Source organism: Lutjanus erythropterus, chromosome 12 (genome assembly GCF_056507025.1).
Source record: "Lutjanus erythropterus isolate fLutEry1 chromosome 12, fLutEry1.hap2, whole genome shotgun sequence".
Classification (NCBI taxonomy): domain Eukaryota; kingdom Metazoa; phylum Chordata; class Actinopteri; order Lutjaniformes; family Lutjanidae; genus Lutjanus; species Lutjanus erythropterus.
Window position 1 is genome coordinate 5,572,895 of NC_139328.1, and position 26,157 is coordinate 5,599,051.

At 40.0% G+C, this 26,157-nt stretch overlaps 2 protein-coding genes across 2 annotated transcripts; one reads left to right on the forward strand and one right to left on the reverse strand.

The window, feature by feature from the left end:
• The first annotated feature begins 14,220 nt into the window (after positions 1-14,220).
• LOC146317439 (uncharacterized) lies at positions 14,221-17,933 on the forward strand. Its single transcript, XM_084732351.1, has 2 exons — positions 14,221-14,865; positions 16,427-17,933. The coding sequence occupies exons 1-2, from the start codon at positions 14,694-14,696 to the stop codon at positions 17,305-17,307; spliced, it is 1,053 nt and encodes a 350-aa protein (XP_084588477.1). The 5' UTR covers positions 14,221-14,693; the 3' UTR covers positions 17,308-17,933.
• A 3,303-nt stretch (positions 17,934-21,236) lies between these two features.
• On the reverse strand, positions 21,237-22,757 carry insl3 (insulin-like 3 (Leydig cell)). Its single transcript, XM_084732237.1, has 2 exons — positions 22,500-22,757; positions 21,237-21,469 (listed from the first exon to the last, which is right to left on the reverse strand). The coding sequence occupies exons 1-2, from the start codon at positions 22,690-22,692 to the stop codon at positions 21,267-21,269; spliced, it is 396 nt and encodes a 131-aa protein (XP_084588363.1). The 5' UTR covers positions 22,693-22,757; the 3' UTR covers positions 21,237-21,266.
• Between the last annotated feature and the right edge of the window lie 3,400 nt (positions 22,758-26,157).

The following is a 26,157-nucleotide window of genomic DNA, read 5'->3' on the forward strand; positions in this document are numbered from 1 at the left end:
TTTGGAAGAGAAATACACTGGCTGATGGGGCTCCTGCATTGCGTATTGATGAGTGCGACTGGATAGGATGACAGCGCAAAGTGAAACCAGAGACCCTTCGCAGAATGAGGCGGGGAGGGAGGCGGTGACAGTGGTGGCTGTGGCGGTGTGATTTAGCATTTTAACATTATCACTTAACAAGACAGGCCTGGCACTCGGCCCCAGTGTGGGCCCGAGGAGAGCAGGAGCGAGAGAGAGGGAGAGGGAGGAAGAAAAAGAGAGACGTCCGGTGCTCCCGGGCCAGCCTTACCTTTCTTATTCACCGGAGAGCGAGAGAGGAAGACAGAACGATGTGGAGAGAAATGGAGATGAGAAAAGAGGGAGGGAGGGTGCACTTCCACTAGAAACTTAATTATGCATGGCAGGGCAGCTGGAGCAAAAGAGAGGAAGAGAGATGGATAGAGAGGGAAAGAGGAGAGGAGAAGACCCACCTACGCAGAGGGACAGGGGGCAGGTGGAGAGGAGGGTGAGTAGGAAGGGCAAAGGAGATAAAAATGAGTAAGAGGCTGGGGGGGGGTTCTGCCATGCTTTAGGGTGGTTGTAGGTGGTGAAAGTTGCAAATACACTAGAGAGCCCGTTGTGTCGACTGAGCTGCAGGTGATTCTGCATTAACAGTTAATCTGGTCTGATCAGGGACGAACAGAAAATAAACAATTATTCAGTATATTTTTCTGCAGGGACACTGACACACTACATCATTCTCTCTGTGTGATTTACGGGGGTTTATTGGCACAATATGAAATATAATAAACACATAAATATGTTTTCATTGGTGTTTTAAAATAACAACTGTTGTGTTTTTGTTATATTAGAATTACAAAAGGCGTGGGTCCTTTTCCACAGAGACCGCCATTTTACACCGCCGCGTTTAACTCAGAGGTAACAAACAAAACTTTGGCTCTAGATTAGGCCTTCTGGGTTTTTCTTGAGTTTCAACCCAGTTTCATTCCCAACTCATCACATACCAATTACAAAAATATTATTTGTAAATAAAGAAGTGCACCTGGGAGATGTTTCACACACAAACCAAATCTTTTTGGAGCTCAAACTCAAGCAAAACAGCAAGCACACAATTATAGAATATAAAAGTGCACAGAGCGATGATCACTAACAACGACAAACCTTGTGCTCTTTTCAGTAGGCACGACAAAAAAAGAAAAAAAATTCAAAAACATACTAATAAGACACTGAGTTGGTTCATTAAGACTGTGATTGGTGGAAGTCACAGGAAGCTATGGTGATTGGTCAAACCTGCGGTAAAGTTGCAATGACTGGATAAATTTCAAGGTTGTGCAGAATTCATGGGGATTTGCTGAATTTGTGTTCATTGTTGCGATCTTTCTGGAGAGACTGGTTACACACTCATGTAAACTAGAGGCAAATAATTATGTTGCATTGCAAAAAAATCACTTAATCAAAACAAACATATCTTTAGTTAAGAAATAAATATTCAAGAAATAAGTAAAAAGTTATTTTTAAAACAAGCAAACACAAATACAGATCAATTTATGTTAATCATCATTTGGTATCGAGTGCAGTTTGGTACCAGTGCAGAAATCTGCCTTTAGGCTCAGTCAGAACAGACTTCACAACAGCAAACAACAACAGTCGTCAGTACAGCTGATTCATAATGAGAATCAGCTTCATTGACCGGATATGTTTAGGTCTACAAGGAATATTAGGAACATTGTTTTCTAATGGCTCTCAGTTTACCTTGTACAGACGAGCACACAAGGATACTCACATACAGCAAAAACAAGGACCGCAAAGACAAACAAAGCTAAGTAAACATAAACATATTGTTATTGTCTACCAACAAGATTAGCTGGGACAAGGAATATAACGTTTATTTTTCTTCACCATGGAGGCTGGCAACATTTGCACATCTAAAGAACACTTTAAGTCAAGTGCAGACAACCTTTAAAGTCCACATCAGAGCCAATGAGCAGTTATAGCAACATGTAGGGGAGACTGGGGATGGTTGTAACACTTTAATACACTTAGGTATTAAGTAACACTGGAGGATCAGTAACTCAGGTTTGATGGCACCCAGATTTGTTTACTGCAAATAAAACAATTGGACAGCTACTACACAGATTCTGTGAGTTAATGACAAATACATAGAGCTCCACAACAACAACAACATACCCCACTTGTCGCTGGGTATAGATGTTACAATGAGAGGTAATTTGCTAAATTATGATCTATAATATTCAATTTATGAAAGAACTGTACTGAACAATAAAGAATAAACAGTTTTAAATAAAGTGAATTATTAATGTGACAAAAACACACTCATGAGGCAGCTGGATTTGCACGATATCACATGAGAATCCATCTCACCAGGCTTCAAGTTATCTGTTTGTGTCCGCACCAAAAGTGGTGCAGCCAATCAGCGTCTGCCAAACAGCAAGAAGCACCCTGTCTATGAAAGCGACTCGTCTCGAACAAACAGTGGCAGCTCCTGAAGAGGTTAGCGTAAATACTGTGATAGCATCAGTTATACCAGAACTTGAGAGAATTTCTTCATTTAAAGAAGAGCAAAGAACGGCACTGAAGGCTTTTTTTCTCTCTTCTCTCGACCAGCTTTGGCAATAATTTGATCTGATTAGCTGAAGTTAGCCCGTGTTAGATATGATAGACAGTGATAGAAGTGTTTTTGGAAAGTCCCTACCCTTTTCCAAACAGTTTTTAACTTTTAACTTTCCAGATAGTTCCGTGTAACAAACCACCTGGCATGTCAGGCTACACCACTTCTCCTGTGAGCTAAAAAAGGAAATGGGAATGTACGATAATTGGGAAAAACTGACAGTGTTATGACTAACAAGCCGTTACGATACTCCCCAGTCTCCCCTACAAAGCGGAACTCGAAACTAACTACCACCTACGTAGTCAGGTGACAAGGTAACATTACCATAAAAAATGATTATTTATACGGTGATTATCTCAACATTACTGACATAAATGGGGCATAGGAGCAATAATAGCACCAGCACTACATTATAGCCACTTTGTACAGGCAGCAACTGCAGCAATCAGCTGCAAAAGGTCCCATAATGGAGGAAGCTGTCATATTAGCTGTGTCACACATTCAATTTAACATAACCCTGCACTGAATTTGAGACTAAAGACTCACTATTAAAGATGTATGGAGCAGAAAAATAAGACAACTAACTTGTGCCTCCACCCTTTCTTTGTTTTACACCTGCCAGGTTCAGGTTAACCCTCTTTAATGGCACATTTACCACAGAGGGGGCTGAACCATTAAGCCTCTGTATTCATTAATGGGTCCACTTACTGGAAGTGACAGAGAGGCAGTGTTTCAATTTCTTAAAAAGCTGCCGCACTGTACTAAGATACTGTACCTGCTGTTGTTCTGCTCCTCTGGGCTTAGGTATCCCGCTGAGTCACACAAACACACACACACATACACACAGAGGCAAACACAGACCACACAAAAACACACAGAGCACACACACACACACACACCTGAGCGTGCCAGGAAAGCCAGGCACTCTCATTCTGTCTTCATCACACACCCTGATGGGGTGGAGAACTGGAAGTTACACAAGCAGCTTAGCTTTGATTAGTTGAAGTGTATTGAATGGACTGCTCATGTTTTAACAGCAGCCTCCCCCCCTGAGATGGACCCGGCTGATAACAGTGACAGGAATATCGAAGCAGGCAAGCCAACAACGATGCAGGGTGTGTGTGTGTGTGTGTGTGTGTGTGTGTGTGTGTGTGTGTGTGTGTGTGTGTGTGTGTGTGTGCAGGAATGTTTAAATATAGAACTATTCTGTGAAGCTTGAATGTCTTTTATTTCACTTTGTAGAGGAGGATATATTTATATTTATATTATATTCATATTTGTCAAATATAATGAATGCACATATTTGAATTAGGAGAAAGTGCTCAGTACAGTAGTAAGAGCAGATCTCTGCCAGGTAACAGATGGTGAAGCACCTACTGCAATGCCACCACAGTTGCCAGATGCAACCTGCAGAGATATGCTTTTGCGTATTTGATATAGTTTAGTGTCAGTTTTTTTTTTAAGTGCATGGATTAATGTAACGTTATTGTAACTGTGTAAGCTTGATAAGGAACTATTAAACAGGATGATAAAGCAAAAACACTGTTTTTTATTTCGAACCCCAAGTCCCAAAGTTTGTCTTTGTACTGTTTTTAACTGAAAAAAGGTGCGGAGGATTTGCAAATGATTGCAATCCATTTTTATTCTTGCACAGCGTCAACCAGCTTTTTTGGAATTCAGGTTGTAGAACATTACACGCAACCAGTCAGTGTCGCAATAATATAACAGGTACAGAAATCTATATTTTACAGAAGCTGAAATTCCAAATGGTTTGGCTTGATGGTAAAAAGTGTTTGTCCACTGCTCTGAAGTCAAAATTGCTCCAACAACAAAAAAAACTTCCACCAGATGCGGCTGAGTTGTGTTACAGCTGCGCCACGTCAGCCGGAGGTGATCGCAGCCATTCGACGCAATGCTTATAATTCCACAAGCAGCACCTCGGCACAACCAAGAAACGGCTCTCCGCTTCAAATACACACAGAGTCCATTTTTGACAAATGACGCCTCAATTAGCACAGAGCAGATCGAACAGGCAGGAAGTCAGACACAGAAAAGGCAAGGAGAATCCGGTTATTTTTCAAAATAAAAGACCCCATACAGACTCACGATCATAGAGATAGACAGAAAAGAAACTATTTAACCGCGCAGCCTGCTGAGCCGTGGTAGAAGCACAAAGACCAAGGAAAGAGGACTTAATCAACAAAATCTGAGAAGGTAAACATAATCAGGCGGGCAAAACGTTCCGCTGCTGAAACACTTCTGAAACACTGCTGGTGGGGCTTGCAGCCCTGCGGAGGACGGGTCAGAGCCGTGGCGCTTGTTGGAATCAACAGGTCAGCTTTGTTTTTAGCCTGACAGTTGTTGATGTTGCAGCCCCACTGGCTGATTAAGAGGAGTGAGGAGTCGGCAGTCAATAAAATATTTTTTTTAAATAAATTGTGAATTTTTACACAACCATGAAAGGTCCTTGAGCATTCAGTCATAAATGTGCACAAAAATATTCAGCAGATGGGTCTGTTAGTCAGTCACACTCACTCATTTAACCCTGGTGGAGATGATAATACATTACATATAATAAAAAGTGACAGACAGACATGAAGCAATGATTCCTCTTGGACATTATTTAACTTTCTAACAGTGTTTTATCATCCCATCAAGTATCATATTTTCACATCTTTAAGTTGTACATCATTGAAACAGTGTGCCACGCCGGCTAAGTACTCCCGCTCGGGAGTATTTTGTCAACATTACATCGGCTACAAACAGCCCAGTCACGCATGAGTGTATGGAGGGATGAGATGGAGGGAGTGATGGACGGGGAAAAAAGACAGTGCAATGGAGCAATTGGGAGCAGCTGTGAAGGAGCAGCTGGAGTAATCGTTTTTCTGGGCCTGCCCACCGCTGTCTCCGTCTCCATCTCTCTCTCTCTTCCCCGTCTCAGTTTTCTCCTCTCACCCTTTTCTTACTCTCTCAGTCACTCACACACTTTGACACTAACACACATGCATTTTCCATCCTAATAAATTCTCCCTTTCTTCATTGCAGTGAAGTCTAATTTTCTGCCTTGTATGTGTGTGTGTGACTGGTCACGCTGCCTTTGGATGAGGTTGTTCCTCTTCCTGCATGTCACACACACACACACACACACACACACACACACACACACACATTACAGACACACAAAACCAGCTGAGTCTCAGAGTTTACTCCAATCAGCCTCAACTTCACAAGACACCCATGACTTCCTGCATCGGAGTACGAGCCAAGCTGCGTGGGTCAACCTGCAGTAATCACGTTAGACTGCCAGGTGAAGTGGCATCATGTCACAGTTATAGCCAGGACGGCTCTAGAGTTACTCAAGGGAAGTTACCATAATGGAAAAGGGTGCGAGATATAAAAATGTGTGATCTCGTGCAGCTTCTGAGATTATAAAGGATTTTTTTTTTTTGCAACAAAGAATCAGAAAATATATGGTTTGTAATAAGTGTACCTTTTGCTAAGCTCTGCCCTCCTTAGTTACTGTTGCTACACCTTTTCTCACTCTTAATTCAGTTCACAGTGATAATGGTGACTTAATATTTTAAGCTTACTGGACATTTTTTCTCAAGTGACTTAACATCAAGTTTATTTGACAAGAAAAGTTTTTGTTTTGAATCATTAAAAAAAAACATACTTCAGCTTGTCTTTTCAAGTTAAGTCAAATTAAAATTTGAAGGCAGTCCTAACACCAACTTTTTTAAGTTAAAATAAATAGTTTATTCATGGAGTGTATCACACAAGAACATGTTGAGGTGTTTTAGGGAGGTTCGACTGTCCCACTGAATCAAAGTAAACAGAGACGTGAAACAGACAGAGAATTCTGTAGCTACAGCTGTAAAAACCACAAGGTAACTGCAATTACTGCCACTTTATAGGCCATTAGTAGAACAGGATGTGTGGTTTGGTTAAAGATCTAGATTATGATATACATTCTGTAAGTAGAGCTTTGCTTTTGGTCTGTTTTTTTGAGGTTGAAAAATGTGTAATGTGATTATACTTACATCTTTGACCTCCACTGCAGTGCTCTATTAACACAGAAAAAGTGACACTAGGTATTATGACACTATAGAAAAGGTCTAAGTGTGTTGCTGTTCTGGATTAAAGTCTCTCAAAAAACTATAGATTCTCAGTTATTCAGTCTGTGATCCCAGAGCGTCACATTATCTGTGCTGCGCTGTGGCATTCAGCTCTGCAGCTGCAGAAAACACGCCTGCAGTCGGTTTACCAGCTGCTGCTGCCACACTGCCCTCTACCAGCTCAGCTCTATTAGTTCAGCTTCACCACCTCCCAGTGGCCCCAAGGTTGTGACAAAGTGGTAGTTAATGTCTCTGTGTGTGTGTGTGTGTGTGTGTGTGTGTGTGTGCTGTTTGCTGCATGTGCTTCTATTCTTTCACTGGGCAGATTAAGCGGATATAATGACATGCATATGGAAGACAGTATAGGGCAAGGAAGTAATTAAGGAAGCTGAGGTAATAATTGGCTTCGGTTCAGAGGCCGCCAGCTATGGAAATCTGTGGACATTTTAGTTGTTAGAAGAATAAAACAGAAAACTGACATCATATACTAATGGTCTATTAGAGGACAACCTACAAGAATATTACACAAATATACAAAATATATAGTTGACCTCTAGTTTGATTGCCCTCCAGTAGAGTTGGGTGGCAAATTCGGTACTTTTAAGGGTACTGACCCAATTACATTGGTAGTTCCGGACACTGTTTCACGTTTAATCAGTTGTGTGCAAAAGTGCATCTGGGTTAGAGAGTAATAAGACAAAGTGAAGCTTTTTCATGTCACAGTGAGTCGGGCATGGGGGCAGAGATGAGCCAAAAACGGTCATGAGTTTGGTTAAACTTTTCAAAACTCAACACTCACTGCAATATTTGTATTGTGCAATTGTGCAGCAAAGGCTGGAGAGGGAAACGGTCTAAACAAACACAAAACATATTTGAAAGCTGAAAGGTGAACCAAATTCCAGGTACCAGTACTGGTGCCATACGGGTTCAAATGTTAACGGTGCCCAACCCTACCCTCCAGTGACCTTCTCTCTACTGAATCACAGCATCCCTCCTCTGAGAGTTTAAGTCATTTTTATGAACTCCAAAAGACATAAACTGAGCATCGAGTTTTTGACACAACTGTAATGGAGCTTTATCCTAATAATTAAATGTTTGAGTCTACATAAAATGAAGATTTTCCTGGCAGCCTGTAATTTATTAAACAATATACTGTGTGTTCATGAAAATGAATGTCTTAGCAAGTATTTTCATTCACAACATGGCTGTTTTAATGTGAGTTGCAGAGTTTTGGAGATATCAACTGTAGAGATGTCTGCCTTCTCTCCTACATATGGTACTATGGTGTTCAAAGCACCAAAAAATACGTTGTCTCTTTACAAAAATCAAAACCCGGTTACTCAAGATAATTCTTTCTATTAGAAAGAAAGTAGTTCAGGTAGATTCTGAAGTAGTTCCAGTGGATTCTACTGCAGAAAGCAGTTTCATGTCATGATTTCTGGAAAGAGACGCTGGTTTTGAACACCAGGACACCACAGGACTTGTTCCTTCTAGTTCCATTGTATTGGAGAGAAGACAGACATCTCTACGCCTGATATCTTCAAAACTTGGCAACTCACACCAAAACTATCTAGATGAATAAACTGCACTATGGCCAGAGGACAAACATGCAATTTTGATTTGAGGTGAACTGTCCCTTTAAAAAGTCATCTGTGAAAACAGGGTTGTATATGGAAAGTTATGATGCTAAAATATGATGCGGTGTTTAATCACGTAATAAAACCATATAGGTGCTACTACACTACTGTGTTCCCCGGCAAAGAAAACATGATAATATGCAGTATCTGATAGTAACAATGCTAAAGATAGTTAAACAGTATCCTCAGTTGTGCAGCTGGGTAGATGAGAGATCAGAGCACATCGAGAGACAACAAGAAAGCTCTTTTGGTGGTTCGTCTTCCTCTCCCTCGTCCCCTGGGAGCAGCGTCTAATCACACGAAGCTCCTGAAGCTGTCACTGCTGGTCAGGCCGTCTTACTGCTGTCAAGCAGAGAAGAAGACAGACCCGTCACATCACCGTAGGAGATGCTGGATGGCGCAGGTGGGGAGATATCCAAGCTGCACGATATACAGGCTGATGTTCAGGGCCGCTTGAATTAAGGCCTTGACGGGAAAGTGTGCTGCAGTGGAGATGTTCTTTGTCTCTTTTAGAGCTTTCAGCTTCGGGAGCGGGAGCACATACATTCAGCTGATGGCGTGTTTATGGAGTCCAAATGGCCTCATCATGAGATCAAATGTGATTAATGTGAAGCCCTGGAGGCCTTGGGTGAAGCAGACATGAAGCTAACAGAAAGCGGCTGCAAGACCAGGACCTGATGTGAAGACTTCCTGTGTGGCAGACACTTTGACACAACACAGAGATCAACGGTGTAACTAATAGCATTAATTATGTCCTCATTCTAATAAGGCTAGTCAGTTTCAGGGCTCCGCTTTTGTGCATGCAAGGTCACTGGTTTGAGACAATCGCTACATGCTGCAGTCAATTGTGCTCAGAAATAAAAACGGTATCCAACATGGAAAAATACAATGAAACTGTCATTCAAGTTGGAATTCCAAGTCAAAACACAAGCAATATCCATATATCCCAAGTACACTGACATAAACACACCTGACATCACAGCACACCTTTGCAGTTGCCATTTCAAGTTCCCGGGAGCGTGCAGTGCTCGCCTACTTCTCCTGTCTCTTTTAACTCAATCTGTTAAATCAGCTGCTGTAGTGTTAGATAGATGGTTGTGAAGTTCACAGACAGTTTTCTGTGTGCATCCATGTTTTCCCAAGAAGATGCACTGGGAGGCTTTTAGACCGAAAGCCAGGAATACCGACTCGGAACTATTACACCTCCGACTTGCAATGGATTGCAGTGTTATAATGAATGGAGCCATCACTGCAGTAATTAGTCAAACCTGTGCCTTTCCTGCTATCACAAACCGAAACAGGTCTTTTGTGATAGAGGGCATTTCAGTTTTCCAGAATGTAAGCAGTAAAACAGTCCATTGGAGGGGCCATGCTGATGAAGAGCTCACTAAAACAGACAAAGCAGGTGGCATGTTGTTGGCCAACAATAACCAGAGACCCAAACCTACTGACAAGTTACGACTGGTTTATAAAGCATACATAACTTGAGGAGTGCACTGTCATACCTTGACCTTTGACCACTAAAATCAAATCAGTTCGTCCTGGAGTCCAAGGGGACACTTGAACCAAGTTTGAAGAAATTCTCTCCAGGCGTTCTTGAGATATCACCTGCATGAGGTCACGTGACCTTGACCTTTGACTTTTGACCACCAAAATGAAATCAGTTCATCTTTAACTCCCAGCGGTCACTCGTGCCAAGTTTGAATAAATTCCCTCCAAGCATTCTCAAGATATAGTGTGAATGGGATGACCTGAAAACATGATGCTTCAGGCAACCAAAAACATTTTTTTCTGTGAATCACAGAGATCCTTCAGCATAAAGTCATGAATGTGCTCAGACAGGATGATTGGTTCAGTTGCATGTGTGATTAGCTCCAAACAAGATGCAGGTCTGTTGATCATGCAGGAACGCACACACTCATGCAAAACAATGCATTTTATACTATGTTTGTATCAAGCACAGAGTCCATGATATCGAAGTTATCATAGTTACTTGTTTTTAACTTGTAAATAGCAGTCAGCAACATGCGAGTCATATCTTAGAACTTGGACTGAAAAATCCAGTCAGAGTATCTGAAACCCAAAAAAAAAAAAAACAATCAAAATCATCATCATCACCTCATTTCTAACCCTCACATCATCCTCAACTCTGCAATCAAACACCCGTTTTGAGTTCCCTGATGACGTGAACACTTGCATGTTGTAAACAGAAACATATACGTAGACGCCACAGTGACTGCTTTGGCCTGTTGCTGCGATACATTTACGTCACCGCCATATTGGATCAGACAAGACCGGCCTGAACACAAATACAAATAAATGGGGGTCTGCTGTTTTCCTGGATAAAAAGCACTGTAATGTTTACATTTCTCAACCCATTTCAATGAGTCATGTTATACTTACGGCTTTATGATCTACATGAACTTGAAAAAAAAAAAAGATTCAGTCCTTGTAGATCTTGAGCCCTTGACTATAAGAGCAACTGAATGAAATTGGTTGAGAAATGTAAATACTACAGTGCTTTTTATCCAAGAAAATCATATTTGTTTACAGGCCAGTCTTACCTCATCCAGCATGACAGCGATGTTAACGTCTGATCCAGCAGAGGGTATATGTATACTGGTGTAAATACCAGAATTAGCTGTTTCCAAAAAATATCTCCCATGCAATAAAATTAAGTGAAAGTGAAAAAAAAAGAGTAAGCTTTATATTTGATATACAGACAAATAATGCACATTGTGGCACTCCCCTCAGGCCAGTTAATGTACTGCAGCTGTAGATGAAGCAGACACTTCATAAACAAGCCTGTGAAGGGTTTCTGAGGACTTGCAGAGTAGATCAGATCTACTGTTTGTCATATAGGTTAGATATAATAAGACTAAAACACTGAATGTAAGACACGACGAAGACCCTGCTGCTGAGGATTTGTTTGACACAACATCTGACAGTTTTTGTTACGTAGAAGCACGCCTGGAGCTCTAATAATAATAATAATGAACACACACACACACACACACACACACACACACACAAAAAAAAAAAAAAAAGCGGAAATGTCAGTCATTGTGTTTACTTCTGCTCCCACACCCCCATGTGCTCACTGGTTACAAAATAAAACACACAACCCACCAAATATAGCATCGTCAGCCCTGACACGTTCACTGTCAGAAACAAGAGCACTGAGAGCCATTTCATTTACATGCAAATTGACACCCACCAGTCCACCACACACACTCTCCTGCCTGGCATGCCTGTGTGTGTGTGCGCCCATGTGTTTGTGCATGTGTGTTCATGCATGCGCGTGAGAGGTGTAGCTGCTCTGCTGGCACTCAGCGAAGGTGCTATCCTGTCCTGCTGCTTTTTGTGCTCGCTAAAACTCGGCTCAAAGAGGTATAAAGACAGAAAAAGACATAGATAGAGGCTCTGGTTTTATTTCCCACGTCTGGTTCAGCAGCTTTTCAGTCGACAAAACAGGCATGAAGAGGAGCCCATTAAAGAGGCCCCATGCAGCCATGTGTTTGTCATCTCATGTTGGCACTGGGTAATGATGGGCCGAGGCCTACAAGTGTCCTCCGATCAGATTTCTGCTCTTGTCACAAGGAGATAAAGGATCACTTGAGGTGATTGAGCATTTTACAATAATGAGCAATGAGAGACTGATCACCGGGGAAGAGGAAATGTAACTCTGTGGGCAGAGCGAGTTGGCAGAACGAACCAGTTCTTCACCAGTGTCAGCTGTGATAGGTAAGTGCTACTGTCAGATGAGGTGAAGCTGTGGACAAAGTACATCGCTGGAACTCAGATATCTGTCACTCTCTGCTGGTTAAGATAAGGTACTGCATTATCTTATATACTGCATGCATCTTGTTTTAAGGTGCTCAGCTGATTTACAGTGGAGGGTACTGTAGAGGAATGCATATGAAGAATTTCACATTTAATACAAAATGCCACTAAATCATTGTTTTGAAAGTCACAAGTTAGTCTAAAGTCTCTACACTCAAGTTCTAAGTCATTTGTTTCCATTTGAAAACTGTTCAACGTTCACTTGAATTGTTTGGGAGATTCTGCAGCACTGTTTTCCTCGGCAGTGTTTTGTGGACAAAAAAAAAAACTAAACCCAACCTTCAATCAGCATGAGGGTGAGTAGATAATGACATTTTGGGTGAATTTTCCCTTTAAGTAAAGAACTACTACTTCTTCCCCAATTGTTAATGATGCGGACTGCAAAGGTGGAAGTAACAAATTACAAATACTCAGATTACTGTAATTAAGTAGTTTTTTGGGGTATTTTTATGAATAGATTTTCAAGTCTGTACTTTTTGAATTAATATTCAAACGTTCCAGCTTAATTTTTGTAGCCAATCAGGTGATCTGGTCACAAACGCGCCAGTGAGAGCCAGGGCAAAAGACAAAACGCTGCAGCAGCAGGTTTGAAGTGAAGACGTTAATGATTAATCATTAATCAATTAATTGGTGTTAAGAATTTAACCAATAAAAAATGTATTCATGGATTTTTAATCAATAGTGGTGACAGGTAGTAATTCTACCTCACCTGACTTCGTTTTGTCTGATGGAGACATTTGTTGAATGAGGGAAATTAAACTTTGACTTGAAATGAGAAAAAGAAATGAAAATCAGGAAATAAACGTGTTTTGTTCTTGTAAATTATGATTGATTAACCATTTGTAAGAATGGAAGAAGTAGAAGAAACTACTGGTTCAGGAAAACGCACAAAATTTGCCACTCTAGTTTACAGAGGTGATCAGATACTAATACTAATACTAGGGGATGCACCGATCCGATATTGTCCTCACGTACTCGTACTGATAAAACTACTCCGATACCCCACACCCGATACCACGTCACGAAAAGTAGCCGCTGAATACAAGTAAACATTTAAAGAACCACCATGATGCGGAGGTCAAGACGTTTGTTGATGCTTACCTTCTTTTTTGAAGGCGTCGTCATCATCAGCCAGAGACTCGCTGTCCTCAATATCCTCCACTAATGACCGCAGACACTTTGGAAACTGTCCGTTAAGGTCCATGTAGGTCCACCTGTAGGCCGCAGCCAGCCGCTGTCCAATAAATCCCGGCGGATGTAAACGTGATGCCTCGCCAAATTAATCCGAAGACGAAGAAGAAACACCGTCGCCACCGATCTGTAACCATCTTTTCTTCATAATAAACTGCTACAAATCCTCTTTGTGAACTTATTCTTCATCAAAACGGCCTGACATCACAGGACACGAAACTTCGGGGTTCACAGCCGGGTCAACAAAACTGTTACACACATGGCCCCACACTCATACCTGTCCCCCCCTAAACAATGACAGGTAGGAACTAATTAGCTCTTCGACAAGCGGGACATGAAGAAACTTAAATACTACACATGTAAATGTATAATTAAAATACTACTTAAAGTGCTGTAAATGATAATGAAAGAATTATCATATATAACATCATTTATAATAGTAAAGTTAATTCTGCAAGTCCATAATAATGTGAAATTATTATACTGAAATATATATACACAGTAAACTGCACAGCGTAATAAGGAACACAAAATCAGTCAAGTAACTCACTACAAATAACCTAAAAATGTAATGTGTACAGTAACTATGGTTATATAATATTAATAGTTACTGGAGTAATATTTTAGCAGTGTAACAGTACTTGTACTTGAGTACAGATTTTCAGTACTCTTTCCACCACTGGTTAATGGATGCAAAGCAGTGCAGCGACACTAAATCACTGACACTACATACTCCGGTGCAGAAGGAGGCGTTATAAAGCCTAAATAACGGTTGCAAACCGCTGTGAAACCAAAACAGGGAAGGAGAAGCGGAAGGGGAAGGAGTTCGCCTCGGTCTCCTCTCACCACACATGGGTGTGTAAGAAAAAGTCTTCACACAAGTCCTAACAGCCACAACAATAATAATAGTTTTAACAGTATATCCATGCCTTTACGCCCCAGACTATCAGCCTGTTAGCCAAGAGGGCTACATGAAGCTAGCGCAGACAAGCTAGCTTGCTAGCAGCTCGGCCACTCAGCGGTAGCCGGAGTAGTTATCTTCGTTAAGGACCAAACGGTATTTTTCACGGACCTCAGCGGTCTAATTGACCAGACAGATCTGTCCAATTTGACTCTGCTGCTACCTGCGTTGTCTCCTGGTGTCTGACGAAGCTAATGAAGCTAACTTAGCTTGTTAGCAGGAAAGTGACGGACGTGAACGTAAAGACACGCAGCTCGTGTCAGAGTAAACTAAACTGGTTTTAACGGATTGTTTCTGGTGCAAAAGTGTCTGTAAAGATGTCTAAAGTCCAAACACTGAGAGCTTTTGTCAACCAGCGACTGACTGCGGCTGCAGAAGAGATATTTGAGCTGTTTGAAAGAACAATAGCAGGGTACGAGGAGGAACTTGGTCGACAACGCAAACTGCTGGACGCTGTTTACAATCCTGAAGTCTCCTTACACAGAGCAGGTAGTACACTTTCATTGTTATTCACAGTTTAAAGGTCCAGTGTGTGAGATATATGGGGATTTATTAGCAGAATATGGCAGAAATTAAATAGAATATTCATAACTAGTGGTACAATAATTTTAAATTAGTGATTAATCACCTGAAATATAAATTGTTATGTTTTTGTTACCCGTATCGTTTATATATATACAGATACAAAGATCCTTTTTCCCCTCTAGATCTTTACTTAATCAGAAAAGGGTCACAAAACCAGGAGGAGAACAGTTAACAAGAATCCTGATTCTTGATTAGAGCTGCAACGATTAATCAGTTTATTAATCGGATATTTAATTAACCTACAATTTTGATAATGCATTCTATTATTTGTTTAATTTTCTCATGAAAAAAATGTCAAAACAACTAATCAATTAATTAGAAAAGAAGAAGACGGACAGATTAGTTGCCTATGAATATATTCATTAGTTGTAGCCCTGGTCCTGATGGCTATCTTATTTGTAAGCCCTTTTAGTGTTTTAAAATACAGTTTCATTTTATTCTTGAATTAGAGAACATTGGCCTTTCTGTCAGACCATTTGCATTTATAGATCTGAAATTTGTCGCTGGCCCTCTGCCACAGAGGCCACCATGTTGTACTGCCATATTTCAACAGTAGCCCAAACTCTGGATAAGACCTTTCGTGTTTTGCTCAAGTTTCGCAGCCATCGTAGGTTGATCTCCTCAGGCGTCTGACATGGGCCAGCAACAGTCTGATGATAGCATTAAGATAGGACCGAAATTGCAACTCAAGAAAAACCATAACACTGATTAGATTAGTCTAAGAGTGCGATAAATGTTTCTGTTGAAAAATATCTTGTGAGAGAATCGTGATCTCAGTTCTTGGGGTGAAAAATTGCATTTTGCATTTAAGCAGGGATGGTGCATCAGTAGTTCACAGTAAAGACACTGAAGCTGTTCAGAGTGACTGAGTACAGTCATAGTTTCTTGTGTAGAGAAGAAAAATGGTACATTTTCTCACTTGGGACATAAATACATTTGACTTTCAATATTTGTTCATGAATATTTCAGGAGATTGTCTTATTTGCATGGAGGATCCGTTTGTAAAGGCCCACTTAGTATGCTTAACTGTTATTCTTTCCACTTTAACTTGTCTGGCCCCAGGTAAAACACGTAGTACAGGCATGAACATAAAACCTCCACACACACAAGTTCACATGAAACAACATACAACATTGACAGCATAACATAAAACCCGGAGTGTATGCAGCCAGAAGCAAAATACATTTTTCGCATTCTTAAGTAGTAAAACACTTGTATATCCTCAGCTTAGAGGTTTGTCTGAATTCACGACTAGTGGGTTTACATGTGCATGTAAGATGAGCGTGGAATCGTAGCTGCCTTGATCATTTCATGGCATTTATTTTCTGACAAAATGCAAAGGGTACTATTTGCTTTTATTTAGTTTCAGTTTGACTGACTTCCAAATATGTTACACAAAATCTTCCATTGTTAACAACAAATTATTTCTCTTAAACGTGTGTATTTGTTTCATTTTTCTCCACAGACATCCAGCAGCTGATATCAATGAAAGAACAGCTTCCCCCAGAGCAGGAGCAGCAGTGGAGCCTCACTCTGGAAGAGGAGGACCCGCCAGAGCAGCCACACATTAAAGACGAACAGGAGGAGGCCGATATCATCAAGATGACATACTCTCCTGTCCCTGTGAAGAGTGATGAGGATGATGGAGAGACGGCACAGTCCTCACAGCTTAATCAGAACCAAACTGAAGAGAACAGAGAACCTCAACCTCAAAACAAGGACGTACCAGCAGATACTGAAAAAAGTAGTTCATCTGAATCTCCTCCAAGCTTTGTCCCCAGAGGACTTCAGAGAACCATTAGAGTCTATACAGGAGGGAGAGCATTTAAGTGCACAATTTGTGGTAAAGAATACCCCTGGAAGAACTCCTTAACAGAGCATATGAGATATCATTACGAGGGAAAACGATACAACTGCTATGTTTGTAAAAAAGCTTTTAATCGGAGCACAGAGCTTGTGAGTCACATGAGAGTCCACACAGGGGAGAAGCCCTACAGTTGCTCAGTCTGTGGTAAAAAATTTGCACAGTGCTCAACTTTGAAGGCACACTCGAGAGTTCACACGGGAGAAAAACCTTTCACCTGCTCAGTTTGTAACGCAACTTTCACCATGAGAGGCAACCTGTCCAAACACATGAAACTGCACTCTGGGGAGAGACCGTTTAAATGTTCAGAGTGTGGTAAAACCTTCACACAAAATGTAACTCTGAGACAGCACATGCTCGTCCACACAGGGGAGAAACCATTTAGTTGCAACCTTTGTGATAAAAGTTTCTCTCGGCGGAGTATTTTCAAAACACACAAGTGCGCCGGGGAGAGCAGCAGCACAAATTTAGTAGTTTATTAGGATCCTCGTTAGCTAACACCATGATATTGGATTGTCTTCCTGGGGTCCAACACAGATTTCCAAAGTTTACAAAAAAAGGAAACACGCTAAGTTGAAATACTGGCTTCTCTAACAAGAAAGGTACAGCCAGCATTCGGTCTGGGCAGTACAGCTGTCATTATATAAGTATATATTGATAATTATTGATCATGTAGGTCTTGACTGAGTGGGTGGAAGTGGATAAATTAGTTTGTGGTATTCCTACAGTTTACACACAATGTTGTTCTGATAGTTGTCCGTCCATCCATCCATATCTGGGGTGTCGGTCACAGTGTCAGCAGGCTGAGCGTGACGTCCAGCTCTCCATGAACGCTTTCCAGCTCCTCCACCTCAGCTGGCTCCTTTAGACACAAAGGAGGAGCAGTTCTACTCCGAGCCTCTCACCCTCTGATAGCTGTTGTCTGACTTAACAAGGTACTTCAACCTATTTAATACACCATCCATGGCTCCATCTCGCTTTTTGGACTGCAGTATTGATTTTTGAATGCTAGGGTTGTGTACTGTATATTGCTCCTTTCGGTACTCTTTTATTGTTTTCTTGAAAGCAGCTCTCGAATTTGTTTTAATGACATGATTTGGTTAAGAGTTCCAGCTTGTAACAGCTCTGTAAATTGCAGTAAAATTAGATATCTTAAACTGGCCTGTCGAGTCAGATGGTTCTGTCAGCGTCTGATGTACACTGAAAGAAAGAGAGAAAGTAGTTCCAATATGAAACTGCTCACAACAAGGTCTGTTGATTATCTTCAGTAAACGGGTCATGATTTCTGGAAAGTGATACTTTATTTTTCAGATGTATGTGCTGTTTGGTTGGAGTGAAGGAAAACATCTATACAGCTGATATCTCCAAAACTCAGCGACTCACCAAAACTATCTAGATGGATAAGTAACAGCACAGGCCAGAGGAAAGATATGTATTTTTGATTTGGGGTTGAACTGTCCCTTTAAGCAGTTGCAAATATCAGATTGAAACAATGTTTTGAAATAAAAATGGAAGCTTCTGATGTGAACTCTGTGGATCATGATGCTAGAATCACTATTGATTGATGGACCACAGTGATGGGAAGGATGTGACTGTTGCACATGATATCAAATAAGAGAAATAAGTTCTGGAAAAGTAGCTCAGACACTTTTATTTTGTGTGCCTTACTGTTTCTTAGCTTGCACATTTTTTTTTAACTAGTTCTTATGTTCTGTGGAGTAAACAGGCCTTTTTTTGTTTCTTTTTGTTTAATCTTTTTGTACTCCAGTCAGTCTTGTGCTGGAAATAACTTTGAAAGTAGCGTCAGTTGACCAAAGAGATTATTTTCAACTTTATCTAAATAAATGTAGTTAAAAAGAAAACAAAGTTTAGCAGAGTTTCTATCCGACGCCACCTTCTACAGATCAGCCTTTATCGTGTACGGCGCCTGCCTGCTGGCATTCATTTGTCATGTAGTCATTACTAATACTTCTCTTATTCACTTGTTAATAAACATTTAACAACAAATAAATGTTTGATTCATTGCTAAGCGTTTGTCTGTGAATATTTCTTCAAGGCAGAGATCAATGTAATGAGAAATTTAACTAACTAACAAGACTAATTAATTTAAATTTTCCTTCAAATTAAGGTGGTTTTAAAGTTGTTGTTTTGCTTCATATTTTCAGCTGAGTTGAAACCACGTGATTGTTTTAATTCAGTTATTTGTGTCTACATTATTTGTTCTTGATTCACCTCCTAAAAACGCAATTTTATTTCCTAATTTAATGGAATCTCCTGGTCTTGACTTGATCTCATTATGTTTAAAAACACAAATGGTTGATTGTTAAACTGCTCATACTGTATTTTATGTTCTATTGGTCAAATCACAAGTCTTTATAGATTTTTCAAGCCTGTTTTCGGACAATACTCAGAAGCCATAACGTACATTTAAGCGGGTCTTTCTCATTCACTATTATACAAAGTGTTGTACTCTCTAGACATCTGTAGTCAAAAACCTCCCAAGCAAAATTATCTGCTTACAACTGGATCTAAATTTAGAATTTTATCTTCGGGTGTTTTGTCTGATGATGCAGCAAGTAAAACCAATTACACAAAAACCAAATGTACTTACAACGCGATCCATCCCTCCCCAAATAAAACCAATTAACCAATCAGTCACTGTGGGCTGATTTCATTTGCAATTAGGAGTCATTTACTGCAGGCTGCAGTATAGAGTGGCAGATAATCAGCGCCACATTTGATTATCCGTTGAGAGAATTATACACTCGGTGCGAGAAACTGGCCGGGTTACACAGATTATTTCTGTTATTACGGAGCTGAATGGCTCGCCCAACGGCCTCAATCCGATTTAGCACCATCACAGAGAGCTCCATAAATTGCACTCACACTGTCGCATCACTCAGGAGGCGGTCTTATAGCTTCTGTGTGCTGAACCTGAAATTGTAACCTAGTTTAATTGACCCATGTGCAATTTCAAGGTTAATCTCTCTGCAGGTTTAGTTATTCTAAATAACGTGGGGAAAAAAGCTCTTGATTTTAAGAAATACTGATTGTTGTGTTGTTGGTTAGTTTACCTAAAGATGTACTTGTGTTGACGGATCTAATCTACAACTAAACTGTCAAATTAACCAGTGACACAAACTGCAGTGGCATAATTTATTTTACTAATATTTACTACTGCTGATTTGCTAAAGTACATTGTGATCAATGTCTCATGTAAATTTTTAAAAGCACCAATAATCCAAACGTATCTAATATGCAGTTTAAGGAAAGAGCACTGAAAATCTGTACTCAAGAACAAGTACTGTTACTAAGATATTACTAAATTACAAGTAAAAGTACTGGTGTTGGAAAAATACTAGTAAAAGTATAAAGTACTCTTCTCAAAAATTACTCAGTCTTAGTTACTTTTTAACTGTAGATATTTAATAAATTATTGATAGATTTAGTTTCTGTTTCTCAAAATCTTCAGTCTGAATTACTCCAAACTTCCTCTCTGTTCTCCTTTACAAACTAGGGTCACAAATCTTTGTTTTTTCTTAATCAATAGTTGAACATGTGAACAATCCATTAATCATTAATAATATATAAGATACAGAAACACCTTTTTCCCCAATTTTTTATGCTTTTCCATTGTGTGTGTTTGTTTTGTTTTTTGTTTTTCTCATTTTAAGTTTTAGTTTCCTCATTCAACAAATGACTCCATCAGAGAAAATATTATCAAATGAAGTGCAAGTACTGCCACTTCCAGACTATTGATTAAGTATTCGTGGATACAGTTTTAATTGGTTAAATTCTTGATGCCGATTAATCGATTAATCATTAACATTCTTCCTCCAAACTGCTGCAGTGTTCAGTTTTGTTTTTTGTTCATATGTCCTGGTTTTCATTGGCCTGTTTGTGATTGATCACCTTATTGGACACTAAAATGCAGATGAAAGGTTTGGATATTAATTCAACTTGTACTCAGTACTCAATTATGATCTTGAAAGTACCCAAGTAGATTATATGGTGTAATAATACTTAAGTATAAGTAAAAGAACAGACTTGAAAATCTACTTATAAAAGTACAGGTACCCAAAAAACTATTTACAGTAACTTGAGTATTTGTAATTAGTGGCTTCCACCTCTGCCGGTAAGGGAGAGTCTAATGAAAGTTGTTATTGAGTTGCATTATGGGAAGTGTAGGCACCAGTGTTTTAAGAATCTGATCCATACCAGAGACTTCAAAAGTCCCCACCACTTTGATTTTGACCATTGTTTTTTTTTTTTTTTTTTAATGTATGTTAAATATAATCAAGTATCTGTAATTACTGATGTGTAGTGTTTGTCAGACAGCTACATCATTGAAAATTTAGCGAAATCGTTCTTCTCAAGGATTAGTCATCTTGGCAGTTTTTATAAGACAATATTTTATTGTACGACAAGTAAGGAGCCACATTTAGCAAAACTGGATCAACTCTTTCATGCTGCATCCTTTCTCACAGCAGATGTCAGATATTTTTCCAGCATCTCGTCTGATCCGAGTGGACACGGGGTACCAGTGAGGAACCATGGAGAAGACGCCTGTTTCCCCGTCAGACTCCGGAGCGTCGTGGACCGCGTCTCCGGCCTGGAGCTCCTCTGTGGAGGCGTCCTGGCCCCCTGTGTAGAGGAGGTGGAAGTGGACATTTAGGGAGAACCCTGGAAATTTGTAGCTTGGTGCTTTAAACTTCTTAAACTTCCCAAGGTAAATAGATTGTACCATTGTTGATTTGATACAAGGATAAACGGATAAGAAATGATAAAGCAGTAAAGACAAACAAAATACATAAGAGATTAAATAACTGAAATTTGTCTGTAATGTTGGGGTTGCACCAACAAAGAGTCATGTTTAAACCTGATTAAATCATGATTTAACTTTAAAGTATGTGACACAGAACTGTTAAAGTAGCTTAATGTCGGGAAAGGAAAACCTCAGTTTAGTTTTCACTTCAAACTTAGATTAAATTTCATTCTGCAGCACTAAAACTCCAATTTAAACTGTGGTCCAGTATGAACTTTAAACGTCCACTTGAGGAGGTTTAACATGTAAATTTTGTGCCTTTTTGAGATGGGATGAGCAAAATAATCAAGTTCCCTGAACAAAGGAAAGGTAAAACCTCGACCCAGTTGAGTTTTACGATGCGTCTCTTCTTTATTTCAGTCCAGCTGATAATTCATTCAATAAGTTTTTCTTAGATGAGGAGAAATTCTCTGCTGAGCCATCATGAGTAGACTTGCTAACCTTTTAGCTAGCTAAACAGTGTTTCATTTTATTTATTTATTTTTTTACTTTTTAGCTACTTAGGAAACAGTGTAACATTTTGTGAAAGATCACCAGAGCAGCTGAAAGTTAATGGTTTACCTTTTACTCAATTTTTTTTATTTTAATTTGTTTACACAAGCATCTCTTTAAATCACTTAACTTGGATTTACTAAACAGAGATTAGTCTTTAAATGTGCAGCAAAGTTCTGCTTAATTCTACATATGGATTTAACTTCAGTAGTTTTTTTAAACTCTGATTAGAGCTAATCTCAGATTAAACGAGTCTTTGCCGGTGCAGCCCAGTCTAAATGTTTAAATTGTGAAATAACTCTCATGTCTCTCCACAGTACAGGAAGTTTAAGTCAGCCGTGGGTCTCCAGGACTTACAGCGAAAAGAGTGTTGATGGCGCCCCGGCTCTACGTCCGGGATGCTCCTCCTCACCCGAGAGTTACCACAGGATGAGACAGCCAGACGTATCAGATCTCTCCCACACATCTTAATCCTCTCCTGGGCCTGAGCCGCACACGCCGCGGCCACCAGCGCCACCACCAGAGACACCAGACACTTCCCAGCAGACATTGTGCGATGATGTGTTCCTGCTCCTCGGTCGGTCAGTGGAGAGAGGGAGGTGAGGTTCAGGATGTGAGGTGAACGTGAACGTGAGGGGGTTTATATAGTCAGTGTGTGTTACCTGTACAAGTGTTGGTTTTCAGAAGTGCTGAGGCCACAGATTGTTCCAAAATATGTATTCAGCCTTGGCAAAGGATGAGCATGTCCTGATCTCGAGCTCGGCGTGATGCACGAGAGTGATGCAAAGTTTTCTCAAGGCTGAAACTCTACAGCCCAGCCTTAAAAACATGAGAACTTTTAGGTGAGACATTTTGTGAATTGTTTTGGCCATTGAGACAAAACACCACGCAGCTCTTTAGAATCCAACAGAGGCCTGAGTTTGGTCCTTCACTGAGAACTTAAAAAGTAAAATTAAGATGGACTGATGCTAATAAACCCTGTGCTAACAGATCTTAATGAGGTTTTAGGTTTCTTCATTTGTTTCACTGGCATCATAAACTCCTGATTTGCTCACAATGTTTGTTTGGAAACTGTCAAAACATCATAATTCTTGCTTATCAACGTCAGCCGTTTTCCTTGAATCTTACACCTTATCTTGACACGTTTTGAGCGATGGGAGCTAATGGGAACAGAGCGTGACTGGCAAAAAAGACGTCAAGGATATTGACGCAACTATTCACACACATGGTCACCCCAGGCCGCACTGTAGTTGCATAATCATGCCAGCGATGACTGTTTCATATTTCCAGCACTGATGAAAAACATGAAAGGTGGCACTTGAATGTACTTCTGGCTATGGTTGGCATTTTGACCTCTAATGACAGTATCCTAACACTGGATCATTGCTGCCAGCTGCAGTGCAACGATTTCCACTTCAGAGAGGGATATTAAATTAAAAACACCAGTCATACTTGTTTATTCTTTTCACCTCACCGATTTTTATTCTTTATTTCTTGTAGCAGATGTATAACTTGCTTCTGTTTACAATCCAGTTGATGCATCCAGATATTACAGATGTTAAAAGCATCAGTATTTGACGACCAGGGAATGAGACTCAACAATCATCAGTCAACTAACTCTCCAAAATTGCTTGTAGCTCTTTTAAACTAATAATTTATTCGCGTCATTGTGATACTGACTATTGCAGACATTCCCAAAGACTGGGTGGAGACACACAGGTGGGATTTTATGTGGGTCCCCAAAGAAGAAAAGACTATGGACAAAATTCTGCTAATGCAAGATTTATATCTGCAATACACCTTTTATACAGCATTTAAAATGTGTATATTGTTTTACCAATGAGAGAAAACAATGAGGGCCGGGTTCAGTTCCTGTGTGAGGTAAACTGTCGTGTTTTCCCGAATCTAACCAAGTAGTTTTGGTGTTTAAACCTAACCAAACTTATTATCAGCAAGCTTTATTCTGAAAATCTATCTGTACATTACATATATGTTTTCACTGTTTTTTGGTAGGGATCTTTTGGGTTTTTATGCCTTTATTGTATAGGACAGCTGAAGATATGACAGGAGAGGGGAAAAGACAAGCAGCAAAGGGCGGGAGTCAAACCCACGAGGACCCAACGCTCCACCAACTGAGCTACCACGCCATTATGTTCTTGCTGTGTTTCCAGTTTTTTTAGTCTGATGTGTTTTTAAAGCTGCTTTCTGTGGGGCCATTTTTACATCACACAGTTATTTGATCCCTTGTTAATATAAAAATATGAGTGACAGTTGTCACCCGACTCTGCAGTTTGCTTCAACTCTGCAGAGCATTTTAGCGTCTTTCAGCTCATTGTTTTGTTTTGTTGTTGTTGTTTTTTCTGTCTGCCACCCTCATCAGCCTTGTTTGCATCAACAGCAGGATGGGTCTGATAAAATTATACTGCACACCACCTGAAAAGTTAGTGACTAGCTGGAGAATGTAGTGGATGCTTTGGCAGCTGCAGAGCCACATGTTTCCCTCAAGAGTTGGTGGAGACCAAAACAGAGCTAAACAGAGTGAATACTGGACTCCAAATAAATGCTAATGCTGTTTTGTGTCTGCTGCCTGTTTGGATGCCACCTGTTTGATCACACATAGATTTATGGTCATTCAAAGTTGTATGTTTATGTACTATTTACAGTTGATGAGGTGTTACAGAACACCTTCAGCCAGGTTTGTTGAATAGTGAAGATGTTCAAACAGCCTTTAAACTGAGTGAAAAGTCTGAGTGAAAGATTATACATCAAACATTAGGTTTTATATGCAACCATTTTAGCCAAGTTGATGAGTTTTATCTGTTACCCAACACTGTATGCCTGTATCTGTCTGACTGTCTGTCTCTTACTGATCTGTCCCCGATGTCCCTCTCGACTGCATCTATTCCTGTCCATTCAGTCTGAGTCACCTGAGACAGCCTCTCAGTACTCTTGACTTTTAATTGATGCTGACGACACTATTAAAGCACTGGCATCCCTCCAGTTACCTTATCCTGTAATGCTATTAGACAGACAGCAGCGTCCCTCAGACAAATGAGACAAGTGTCTGTTAATAGACATAGACATCAGGTTTGTATTTAAAGGAAATGTGGGGGATTGTGATCATGGTTATGATAACACAGCTGAGCAACAAATCTCCTTTTTCACCTTTGGAAAAGATATTGATAGCAAGTTTATATTTTAATAAAATATGTGTTTTACATGATTTTATGCACAAGAAAGAAAAATAATGACACATTTTACAGCATTTGTACATATATAGCACAGCTCTTTTTACAGCCACTGATAATATGGACTTTCATGTCTGAAAAAGGAATAAAATAAATATAAATGCCTGTAAAATTAAAATAAGGAAGTTACCTTTCGTTTGTACTTTTTCAGCCACGCATTCTTCATCACATTCATACAGAATTCAAAGGATTTCACCCAGTGACTCCACAATCAAAACCAATGAAATCATTCAGTCACTTTTGCAAGAAATGTAAACAGAAATTTAAAATATCTATCGACCAAAAGTGTTAGCAACGTTTAACAGGTGATTCTGCTCAGATCACATACAACATGCAGTACTGTCTCTAATTATGTTTCACATGTTTGTCTAATAAATCGCAGGGTTCACACCAGCCTTGTTGAGTCCAGCTGAATCGAACCCTGGAGCATTTAACCCCATGGTGCAATTTATTTCCGTTGGTCTGAACGCTGGACTCGAACTGATGAAGACCTAACAACCCCTCTCTGGTCTGCCTCAAAGGAGTGGTCTTGGACCGCTGTCAGATGAACTCTGAAGAGGTTCATTTCTGGTGTGAACACCAATCACAGAAGCATACTATTGAATGAGCTATTTTATTGGTTACATAATGTTTTCTCTTCCTGTTTGGGTAAATGGTGAACTAGTTTGCTGCCAAAAAACCTGGAACTCATGGCCAAGGCCTTCATTATTAAATTATCTAACACCTGCCTGGACAAGACGTTCATATGCACGGTCCTCTGAAGTCTG